This window comes from Haplochromis burtoni, unplaced genomic scaffold (assembly GCF_018398535.1).
Source record: "Haplochromis burtoni strain Fernald_Lab_line unplaced genomic scaffold, NCSU_Asbu1 Contig_70, whole genome shotgun sequence".
Classification (NCBI taxonomy): Eukaryota; Metazoa; Chordata; class Actinopteri; order Cichliformes; family Cichlidae; genus Haplochromis; species Haplochromis burtoni.
The window spans coordinates 2,283,602-2,295,140 of NW_024582431.1; the positions used below are offsets into that span (position 1 = coordinate 2,283,602).

The following is an 11,539-nucleotide window of genomic DNA, read 5'->3' on the forward strand; positions in this document are numbered from 1 at the left end:
AAAAAACCCTGAATGACATGACTAAAAGGAAAAAAAGGGGAAAAAGGCACATTTAGGTTACAATGTATCGTTTATTTTAATGACTTTTCTCATTCCTTTCTTCATGTACCTCATCATGTATCTCTTAGTTCAAACTGTTCACAAGTAACTTCCACACAAAATTCAATAGCATGTGATTAAGGGTCACAATGTATACACGATGCCACTTCTTTTAAGGGCTCACAAGCTATAAATGGGAAACAATTGTGAAGAAAATGCTCTTAATAACAAAGAGAGAGATATTCTGATTTAAGTATCTAAAGCCCAACTGTAGATTTATTCAAGTGATAATTATTTTAAGAAGGAAGAAGAAGAGAAATTTATACAGACTGATTTTGGCATGTAAAATTTGTTGTTGTGTGCTTTAAAGGTGCTTTAAATCATTGCCAGGGATTTATTTCACATGAAAACTCACCTGCTTCAAAACACCAACCAAACTTGAAATTCTGAACTACTACGATTAAAATACAATCACCTTTAATCAAGATTGACACGTAGTGATGACGGAATGTCATCAGAAAATTTAGTGGAAAAACGACTTAGATCTTTCACAAAGTGACAAGAAAAAGGTACAAAAGCATCCAGAGACTTAAGATGTTAGTTAGCATTCAGAAGGTCATGTCAGTACCATGCAGTGCTTAAAGAGAGAGAGAGAGAGAGATTTAAGGGGAGGGACAGAGCAAGGCAGGAGGCATCAGTAAACAAACTGGGGGGTTCGTAGAGTCCGAGAGGTCATGATGGCTTCATCATGGCGACACAATCACAGCACTTACGTCAGTCCAAAATACCAAGGCAAGTAGGTGGAAAGACAATATATGGAACCCCCTCTCTGCAAGGATCTCCACTTGACTGAAGCCAAAAAATACATAACAGATGTACACTACTGTATATGTACAAGTTCCATAGGGGAAAAAATCCAATATTCATACAGTATATCAAATATGTCTGTTAACATTTTGGCGTCAGCTGGTATTATTGTAAACAGTGAAAGAGATTTGATTGAGATGTGTTTGTTCTGACTGTAAACACGGTACTTAAGTGTATCTGTAGTGCATTTGTTAACAGCATTAAGACAACAAATATTAGTGACAGTAATCAGGCACAGGTTCAGCACTCACGATGTTCAACAGATCTTCACGATATAAAAACCAACACTGTTCTAAAACCAACACAAGAGAGCGTTTTGTTTTTTTTCAAGCTACAGAGATGCACTGGGCTTTTGACCTGCTTCAAACCTTCAACCCTCTCCAGGTGGACATCCCTCCTATACTCACATAGCAAAGCAATCTGAAACTTTAGCTTGTTGTATGGCGTACATTTAACAGGTCCATATCACAAAGGTATAGTTGCACATCTTTCATTCTTTATGCTCTATGAGATTTTCTGAGCCTCAGGTGCTTTGCAACATCTACTCCTGTGGTCCAGATGAAGGTTTTTCTTCCTTAGTCTCCTCTTTTTTCTCATTCTTTTCACCAGTCTCCTCTTTCTCTGCCTCCACAGGTGCAGCGGACACCTCCTCCACCTTTTCCTCCGTTTTCAACTCCTGCTTTTCTGACATCTCTTTCACTTCTGGTTCTTCTTTCCTTTCAGTCTCATCTTCCAGACTGATCTTTTGTTCCTCCGTCTTCTCCTCTTTTGACTCGTCAGCATCTATCTTTGATTGCAAAGCCTGCTCCTCCTCATTTTCCCCCTTCAGCTTTGTCTGTTCTTTCAGCTGTATTTCTCCATCCTGCTGCTGAAGAGGTGTTTCCTCCTCCACTTTAACTTCGTCCACTTGTTTCGCAGCATCCGCCTGCTCAACACCATTGCGATCTTCCTCCACCGGCTTTGATTTGGAGAGGATATCATGCAGCTCAGGGGACATGAAGTAAGGCCTTTCAGAAGAGCCGTCATTTCTTTCCAAGTCCTCACCTTATAAGTGCATGGGTATGTTGTGTTTTTGAATGGGTTAATGGAAAATTAAGGGAAAATGAAAAGGTGAAAGAAAGGAATGTGTAGGGTTTAAAGTAAAGTGAAATTAATAGGAAAAATGAGACAAAGAGAAGAAAGGTCAGAAAACTGTTCGGAAGAAGACGAAACCAGCAGCTCACATTTAGACAGCTGTTTGTAAAAAAGGAAGAGAGGAAATGTGGATATTTGGCAAAAATTACTCACAGAAGCAGAGGAAAAGTGTGTCCACACACATAGCATACACACTGAAGAAGCCATGGGCGATGAGGTAGGATCCCACTACCACTGTCTAACAGGAGAAAGTCACACATGTCATTAAATGGCCACAGACAAACTGAAGACTAACACCAAAGCTTATTAATATAATTGTGCCTACCAGTATTGGGACCCAATAGTAGTTGAGAGATGGAGCAGCCTGCTCTACAGCTTTGATTCTTCCGGAGAAGAAGAAGAAAGAGAAAATCCCTATGCAGGAAAAAGGTGAATTAGTAGATCTACACTAGAAAGGCAGATTTTTCTCTCTGCAGTTGGATCTAAAAATAAAATTTAAAAAACTCTCTTACCAACAATGCCAACAATAAGGAGCTTCCCAAGGAACAGCAGGAAGTCGGTCACTTTATCTAAAACAGCCACCCTGTGCAGAATATGAGAATATGAGTGTTGAATTAAAACACGCTAAGAATAGCAAATAGTGAATAAAATATGAATATGAATGAAATCTCACCGAATAATGTTTCTCATGAGAAGGAAAAAGGCATCTCGAGCTGCGGTGCAGAAGTTTTTTCCATAGATTGCAATCTAGAGGAAAAAAATTTAAAAAGACGATCGTGAAGCGCTTTAACGGTTGAGACGGTCTGTCAGGCCGCTGTGTCCAGTTACAGGAACTCACCATGATGTACGCATTTCTGTTCAGGAACTTGATACATTTCTCCAGACACCAGAAGCAGCACTTCAAGCAGCTTAGCAGAAACTTAGCAAATTTGTTTTGAGCACCTTAGAAGCAGGAACAGTTTATGATAACATAAGAATCAAGTACTTTACGTGCAAAACTTGCAGTTTGCATGCATATTTAACAGTCTGTATCAACAACGTAAATGCATATAAACACAGAGTTTAATTATAAGACAATAAACAGAGACCAAAAGGCAAATGCAACATGTTATAGCTCACCTTTTAACTTGTGATCCAGATACTCCAGAAGGACCCTGATAACTTGGACTAAAGACAGGATGAGAGAGCCAAAAGCCAGAGAGCCTGTGTGGTATCTAATCAGCACAAGGAAACAGAGGCCAGTCGTGAGCATCAGTCATTCTATCTTAGGGTAACAAAACTTTAAACATTTTGGAGAAAACTTCCTGTCAGCGTTGTAGATATCTTACCATGTAAGCCTTTCAAGCTGCGCTAAAACAATTCTACAAATAAAAAAACTGTTATTATTAAAAATGTATTTTCTAACCTTAGGGCCCTTCCAAGAGAGGAGAAGATGGGGTAGGCAGGGATATCCTCAGGCTTCTTGAAGGCCCAGTAATATGATGCAAATGCACCCGACAGAGTGACTTGGCCCAAGGCCGTCACAAAGTTTGCACACCAAAAGAAAAGGAAGACGTTGTAGAACTGAAAGAGGATTAGGTATTTATGGTAGAGAGTCTCACCACCATAAAAAGCAAACAGGCACTCTGCATCTGGACACACAAGTGATGCATTGGAGGAGTTGAATGTCTTTGAACAAGAGAAAGAGAGAGAAGGGGCATATTGTAAGACATCTTTCGTTCTGTGATCTATGCTGCTGTGCAGGTAAACAGGTGCTTGTTTACAACCAATAACTTTGCCACCTTGCCACCTACAATATCTTTAGCAGGCTAATTTAACAGAACAGTGACATTTAGAAGCATACCTTGGGGTTACAGGTCTCTCGTGAGAATGGGCAGTCAGAGGTGTTGAAAACTTTGTACACCTGCTCATTAGAGGTGGATAAGAAGCTGTTCAGACATGTCAAGGAGAAGAATGCAAAGTACATCCTTGCTTAAAAGTCATGCTATACCTGCTACCGTGATGAAAGGAGACAATTAGGTTCGGATTATCTTTGATTATCATAGACAACTGAAAGGATACACTGCAGTAATGGCCCAGTAAGCGATCACCACAGCCAGAAGGGCAAAGGTCAGCAGTGGGTAGAACAGCGATGACATAACGTGGCCAACAGCTCTGACAAAGAAAATGGTATACATTTTTTTTTTTAAAAACGTCATGTCAAAATTCACACAAAATTTGTTAAATGTGTCCAACACATTTTTTTTAATACATTTGTTCTAAGAGTGCAATACTGTATAGCAGGAGAGGTAAAGCTGATTTACAATGATGTTTTATTGCTAAGGAAACAAATGTAATTAATCTTTTAGCACCAGCAATGATTACAGCATTAACATATTATTGCCTAACACTTGCTGGGACAGAAATAGTTCATGCATATCTTATGAATGCATGTGCAATAGTCCACTGAGCTACATTTGGTCTTCGGGTTTGTCATACAGGAAATATCTGATTCTTAAGAAGTGACGTACTCTGCTACTTTTACCCACTGGTGGTTAATTTTGTCTGTTTTATCTCAGCTGTTTAACACTAGACAGGCGTACTCTAACATAACAGCTGGCAATTAAATTAATAAAACTCCATCTGATTTCTAGTCATGCCAGGCTAGAGACGAGATGTGCAACATTAAAGCTGCATACCATAAGATCAAAACAGCGAGGGATAATTCTCATCTGATCTACTGCTAACTTTTTAAATATGTGAGCACATCTGGTTACTTTTTAATTTTAACCAGGAGAACAGACCAGGGAGATCCTGGTGTAAATCACATTTCACACTGACCTGCTGGCCTCTTTGATGAGGGCAATGGCAATCATTATTCTCTTCCTGAGGAAGATGAGTAGCAGGATGATAATGAACTCCACAATAGCCAGGATAATCACTGCGAACAGAACACAACAGATTAATGGGATTTGTCAACTCTTCATCCACAGACATGCTAAACAATGAAAGTGTGTCTGTGCTTACTGAAAGCCAGCCAGGTCTGCCTGATCTGCAGGTAGACAGAGAAGTCCGTCTGCAGGCCCAGGTCACGGATGGTGACATCAGCACCAGGCTCACCCTTCAAGCTGGCAAACTCCATGTAACAGTGGAAAATGCCTAAAAATGGACAAGTTAATTGGCTGACCTTTTTTTCAGTCAGAACAATCTTTAACTTTGTCAGAAGCTAAGGACTTACCATAACCAATGACTAGGATAACCAAAATAATCATGATCCAGACCATGATGCCAGCCAAGAATCGCAGCAGGACGATGAAAATCAAGCTGACGACCATGGCTATCACCAGACCGCTGGACACATATTATGGTTAATGACTTGGTGATGAAGGTGTTCTGTCTATATATTCTGGTTTTATATCCTAATTTATAAGTTATGTAGTTCTGTGATTGAACATTTAGTCTATTACTGTGATAGCAGAGAGTAGGGAGACTTACAGTAATATCCAATGCCAAGAATGAGTGTAGTCCTCAAAGATTCTCATGGCAACCTGACGAGCTTCCACAGCTATATTTGACTTCCTGTAACAAAATGAAATGAGTCTAAAAACATGACCATATGTATCCTTAAACATTTAACTGTCATATTAGAAATATTATGTTTATTAGAGAACGGATGCTTAAAAAGAACCCCATGTTGTATAGAGCCCTAAAAGTCACAAAATATAAGAAAAGGTTACTCAAAAAGTCAGAAATGGTCATGTAAACAAACTGATCTTCTTCTTCTTCTGCTTTTTCTTTCAGCTGCTCCCTTTACAGGTCACCACAGTGGATCTGCCCCCTATCTCTTCTGTCACACTAACCCTCTTCATATCATCCTTCATTACCTCCATTAACCTTGTTTGAGGCCTCTTCCTCTTTTCCTTCAACCTAGCAGCTCTATATTTGTCATCCTTTGCCCAATGAATCCACTGTCTCCTCTGCACATGTCCACATGAACCGATCAATTACTGAAATATATCATAAGCTCTCTGCTATTTTAACACATTTTCAGAAACATTTTGTCTTTTCAGTTTACCACCATTCTGCAGCTGTCTGTAAAATCTTACTAAAACAATGAAGAGGACTGTTTTGCCTGCTACACACGGCTAAACACTAACTTCATTTAGTAGTGTTGCCCTGACATGATATGACTTCAGAGTGACTACCCATAGGTTAAAAAGGTTTAAGAGACACAAGGCTTCCTCCAAAGGTTGACTGACCTTCATCAGAGGCTACAAGGATGTTTTGGGGTTTTGTTCAGTTATTTCTTGTTATATTTCACAGGACTTTGCTTTATTTTGTTCAAGGGAATTCCTTGTGTTGCTTTTGTGCACAGACTCAGTAGTTTTGGACCTTTCTCCTAACTATTGTCTGTACTGTTTGCTATGCTGATGAATCACTACCCTATGATCTCATGCTAGGTCATTTATGATCTGGATTTTGGATTTTACACCACTTCCAGTGTTCCAGTGATGTTAGTGCTACAGTTTTAACCTCTGAATATTTAACATTTAACATTAGCTGTCCAATAACCTTTTGTTAGTTTTGGACATCTATACTGAGGAACTAATAGACTAAGATTAAGAAAACAAGCATAGCTGTCACCAGACGAAATAATTAAGTTATAAATTTATATGAAATTTATATGAAAACATATCTGACATAATATGCCACATACAATTTAGTATTGGAGCATGAAGCTATCCAGCTCTAGGAAGCTGTCAGCTGCAAGAAAACAACAGGAAGTATTACTCATAATCTTCTTGAATAACATACAGGGAGCAGTGAAAACCTCTCTGCAGTGAGAGCAGGAAGGAAAACAGTAACACAAGGACCTTCTGAGGTAAACACAAATAGAGCAGAACTGAAGCACACAGAGGCTTCAGCCAGGGTCACTGCAGTGAGATGTAAAGGGAGACTGATAAGCTGATATGCCTCATGTCTAGCATGATAAGTGCCAAGGTCATTGAAAACAAGCAATCATTCACTAAACAGCAGTTGGACAGGGCTGAAAGAGTCTTATGCTTACAGCTTAAGGCTGATATTGAATTAATAAATTAATCATCAAACTAGCTAATCAAACATTAAATTTAATGAACAAAGAAGAACAAATATGAAGGAAAAGTTTCACTTGGTCAAACTCATTTCACACACTTTGTTGTTTATGTTTTATGGGTTTAGGACAACATAAAATAGCAACATGCTGCACATACATGTTGCTATACAATGAAAAACACTCACTTTGATGCCTCCAGCACATCACTGGCATTGACAGTGCCACTATTTCCGTCATCGAAAGTCGTCTCGTTGCCCACCACCACAACACCACCTTTTAATGTTGCCAAAGCAGGAAGGCACCGGCGTGTGACTGTGGAGGGAGGGGTTTTTATTAGTTTCACTTTCCTGCAGAAACAAAAGTCCTTTAAAACAGTTTAACACAGAGAATCTCACTTACAGGCTTTACTGGGCATCAGCATAGCTGGGCACAAGCCATCTTTAAGGATCTCTGGCGGACTCTGAATAACAGAAAACAGTCAATTTACTTCACATTTAGCAGAACCCCTTGAAACGTGTACAATATGAATAATCTAATTTTTCAATGCTTACCAGTCCAGTGAAGTCCACGCCTTCCTTGCAGTATTTTTTGTAGTATTCCTGGTCATCTTTATTTCCTACCTTGGCTTTTATCAATGTAAGATGCCTATTAGGACAGCTTTCCACGCATAACTGCACACATGTAACAACAAAGACATTAACATTTAACTGCGTAACTTCAACACTTTAGAGTAGACTGAGAACAACTTAAAATAAAGTGAGTAATGCTTCTGACCTGTGTGGTGGGACACTGAAACTCCAGCAGCACAAGAGGGCTGGCACATTTCAGGATGTTGAAGTAGAACAGAAGTGGTTTCTTCCTGTTGTGTCACAGTGAAATGACAATGTTATTAGGTCTTCATAGACGATAAGGATGCAGTCATTGTAATATAACTCTATGGTTTCTGAAGTCTTGATTTGAAGTCCTATTTTATCCATTGTCTTTTAGGGAACTTTATTTCTTCTGCAACTGTGATCACCATCTTTTGTGGTTTGGTTTTGTTTTCTGGTCACCTTTGGATTTCGCTATCGATTAGTGTATCTACAAAAGAATGCCTAATTTTTTCCTCTGTACCAGAGGAAAAACCTCATCACAATGTTGCTAAGAATAATGGTTTTTTTCTGGCCTTTTTCAACTTTTATTTGATAGACACAGTGAAGAGAGGACAGGAAAGCAGGGGCAGAGAGAGAGGGGAAGACATGCGGGTTGGACTCGAACCCGGGCTGCCCGCCCGCTCAACACTTGTCAGAACATTCAATAAACTCTCCAGTTAGAATTAGAATAGAAAATTTGATTTGATTTCTTGCAATTATTTCATGGTTCAGGCTGAGTAACATACAATTAAAGTACCAGTATTTCCTCCAAACAAATCCTTTGGTGTGCTGTTAGTAAAACAGGCCATATCACTTGTAAAATAACTGCATTTGCTGACTGCTACAGTGGCCTGTGTTGATCAAAGTGGCCACACAAGTAACTCTGAACATTTCTTAAACTGTTGTGACCACCTGCATTCATCATAAATAAATGTAAGCACTAAATAAAGAGTATGAGATTAAAGCAATTATTTTTATTGTTGTTATTATAGTATTATCATACTTAAGATCATCCAATTATAGAAGGTTTCCAAGAACACAAATGCTCTTTTACACTGTAACTTACTCCAGAGGTGTCCCAGCTTGTCCGCAGAACTGACCTCTGCTGTCTGTGGGATAAATGACTTTCCTGGGGTCCCCTTGAGACCAGGCTGCAAAGAGAACATCAGGAAGTAAAGAAATAAAATACCATCTTAAATTCCTCATGAGCACGCTCCTTTTATTTAATGCTTAAATAAAATAAACATCTTCTAATACATTTAGAAACTCAGATATATGAACATTTCTGAATTAAAGTCTGAGTTTAAAAAAGCTCCTGGTCTTAAATTAGACAACAGCCTCATGAAGGAGTTAAAAAGAAAGACTGAGAAAGTAGACCCACACAGTATTGTGACTTTAATGTGTAAACACCTTCCAGCCTTGACAGCATACACAGAGTGTGGGACAGACTGGCGTGATCCTCAGTGTAAGTCATAACATAAAAATAAAACATGTTGCGTAACGCTTATCTATTTCATCTAACTTTGGCTTCAGCTATATTTCCTTCCACTGGGTGGTGTCTGAGGCATTTCCTGGTTTTCCTAAGCTGCAGTCTTATAAAGTCCCTAATAAGTTGCTAGATAAGTCCTGTGAGGTTGGGAATATGTGTTATAATTTAACAGTAAATGTACATTGTATGTTTTGCTTGAAAACCGATGGCCACTTATGTTGCTTTTCAAAGGTATTGGTTGTAGTGGGGGCTTGTGATTGGGTGGAGGGAATGTAGCCGATATGCAAGACTTCAAGTCGCAGATAATGCAAATAATTACTTTGTAAACAGATGTTGTAGTACGTGCAGTAATCAGTGTGCATGATGCACAATAAACAGGCAGGTGTTTTGACCTAAATAACTTTGCCAATGGTTGAATTTTCACAAATTTTTCCAAAATGCAAGTAGCTGGGAGCTGTTATTGGTAGTGTTACCTCTGTGGTGCCTAATGATGAGAAAACCTTTGGAAAAATCACTCTCACTTGTTTATTCTGGCTTCGAGCTCATTAGTAGCTTTCTGTCTCATCAAACCTCACAATGGAGGAGAGCGGCACAGAGATGTTGAACAGGATGTTTTACTTCCTTCTTTGAGGCAGAAGAATTACAACCAGTCAGAAACTATTTTATTTATAATTTGGCTTATGTAGACTGGCTACTGTAAAAACAGGCATTTTCACACGACTTGGACTACATGTTAAAAAAGTTCATCTCACTCCACCCAAGGTAGTGCCTCACTTCCCACTTCTGATTAATAATATTAGACACCACCCATGAACAAATTTTGTATGGTAAAAAAACATAACAACCTAAATATAAATAATCCTCAGAACACACTATAGTGATGAGAGATCAGTCTTACCAATGATACCCACAGCAAAGTACCCCAGCAAGGCTAAGATGAAGAGTATACAGCAGAGGATATCTGTGCAGCCCCTGAGGAAAGAAAAGAGGAAGGGAAAGCAGGTGCAACATGTTGCCATTAAAGTCTGCTATATACAGCCGACAGCAAAAGATCACCAGTAATCAAAGCAGACGTCTCACCTGTTGTGGATCGGCCCTTTGAAGTTTGGATCAAACTTTCTGGACTCCCCTGTGGACGAAAACAGAACAACAGGTTTAGTAATGCCTGTTATTAGAAATTAGACTTCAAACAATGGCTTTCAGTCTGTTGATACTTGACAAAGGCTGCGGTGAATTGATCCCAAAATTAAACCTGGGGAAATGAAACCCGAGGTTTCCTTAATTTGTTCTCATTTCAGAGGTATTTTTTGATTAATGGTCGTCTTTTAAAATGTAAACCACAACCACAGCTGAGAGCGGCCAGAGACAGAGGTGATATTGCCGTCCTGAAATATGACAAATTAATTGTTAAACCGAGGTCACAGAACGCCGGAATTAATATTTAGACTTCAGCAATGTTGCCATTTGTAGCTGTTGAGATCGATCGGTCTGCAAATGTTGGATCCTATACTTATTCCCGGATTCTCCGGTAAAGATTTTTCAGTGGCTCATGTCAATATTTGTAGCCTTAAATATAAGGTTCAGGAAATTCAGTCACTGTTGTCAACAAATACGATAAGTGTGCTGGCTATTTCCGAGACACATTTAGATGCTGCCTTTGAGAATAATAAATTTGAAATAAACGGTTATAAGTTGTATAGGAAGGACAGAAACAGATTTGGAGGGGGTGTAGCCCTATACATTAATGATAATATGGCAAGCAAACTACGTATGGACTTAATGTTTAACGACCTGGAAATTGTGTGGGTTCAGTTACACCCGCTCTATGGCAGGCCTGTATTAGCAGGTTGCTGCTATAGACCCCCAAGTAGTAATATGTTGTATGTAAAAAAGAGATTGTTTGGGCCGCAGGAAGACTAGCACCACTGTTGTGGAAGATAAATGGGGTTCACTTATGAAGATAATAAACAAATAAACAAATAAACATCTGCTGAAAGAAGTGGAGCACAGTGGGGCAGTGGTTAACTCTGTTCCCTCACAGCAAAAAAAAAAAAGATCTTGCTTTCAAAGCTGGCGGCCTGGGGCTTTTCTGTGTGGAGTTCATGTTCTCCCTGTGTTTGAACTGATTTTCTCGGGGTACCGTGGCTTTCTCCCACAGTCCAAATCACATGTTTGTGGTTCGGTTAACTGGTGATTCTAAAGTTGGTGTAGGTGTAAATGTGAGTGTGAATGGCTGTTTGTCTTTCTGTGTTATCCCTGCACTGGACTGGTGACCCGATGGATGAATGGACAACAGTCAGGTCG

General features: G+C 39.3%; 1 protein-coding gene across 3 annotated transcripts in view; it reads right to left on the bottom strand.

The window, feature by feature from the left end:
* slc44a2 (solute carrier family 44 member 2) overlaps positions 1 to 11,539 on the bottom strand; it is a 27,512-nt gene that overhangs the window by 1,000 nt on the left and 14,973 nt on the right. For 2 of the 3 annotated variants that reach the window (XM_005924929.3, XM_005924930.3), the window contains exons 2-22: positions 10,316 to 10,364; positions 10,134 to 10,207; positions 8,813 to 8,897; positions 7,889 to 7,973; positions 7,666 to 7,785; positions 7,514 to 7,574; positions 7,300 to 7,426; positions 5,515 to 5,598; positions 5,258 to 5,370; positions 5,047 to 5,178; positions 4,861 to 4,960; positions 4,102 to 4,194; positions 3,884 to 3,968; positions 3,446 to 3,708; positions 3,160 to 3,254; positions 2,879 to 2,982; positions 2,714 to 2,787; positions 2,553 to 2,623; positions 2,366 to 2,454; positions 2,194 to 2,278; positions 52 to 1,950 (exon numbers count right to left, since the gene is read on the bottom strand). In XM_005924929.3, the coding sequence (XP_005924991.2) occupies positions 1,448 to 1,950; positions 2,194 to 2,278; positions 2,366 to 2,454; positions 2,553 to 2,623; positions 2,714 to 2,787; positions 2,879 to 2,982; positions 3,160 to 3,254; positions 3,446 to 3,708; positions 3,884 to 3,968; positions 4,102 to 4,194; positions 4,861 to 4,960; positions 5,047 to 5,178; positions 5,258 to 5,370; positions 5,515 to 5,598; positions 7,300 to 7,426; positions 7,514 to 7,574; positions 7,666 to 7,785; positions 7,889 to 7,973; positions 8,813 to 8,897; positions 10,134 to 10,207; positions 10,316 to 10,364 (2,492 nt within the window). In that variant the 3' untranslated portion in view covers positions 52 to 1,447. Of the gene's footprint in view, positions 1 to 51; positions 1,951 to 2,193; positions 2,279 to 2,365; positions 2,455 to 2,552; positions 2,624 to 2,713; positions 2,788 to 2,878; positions 2,983 to 3,159; positions 3,255 to 3,445; positions 3,709 to 3,883; positions 3,969 to 4,101; positions 4,195 to 4,860; positions 4,961 to 5,046; positions 5,179 to 5,257; positions 5,371 to 5,514; positions 5,599 to 7,299; positions 7,427 to 7,513; positions 7,575 to 7,665; positions 7,786 to 7,888; positions 7,974 to 8,812; positions 8,898 to 10,133; positions 10,208 to 10,315; positions 10,365 to 11,539 lie in introns of those variants that run through there. The other variant, XM_005924931.3, reaches the window with a different exon arrangement.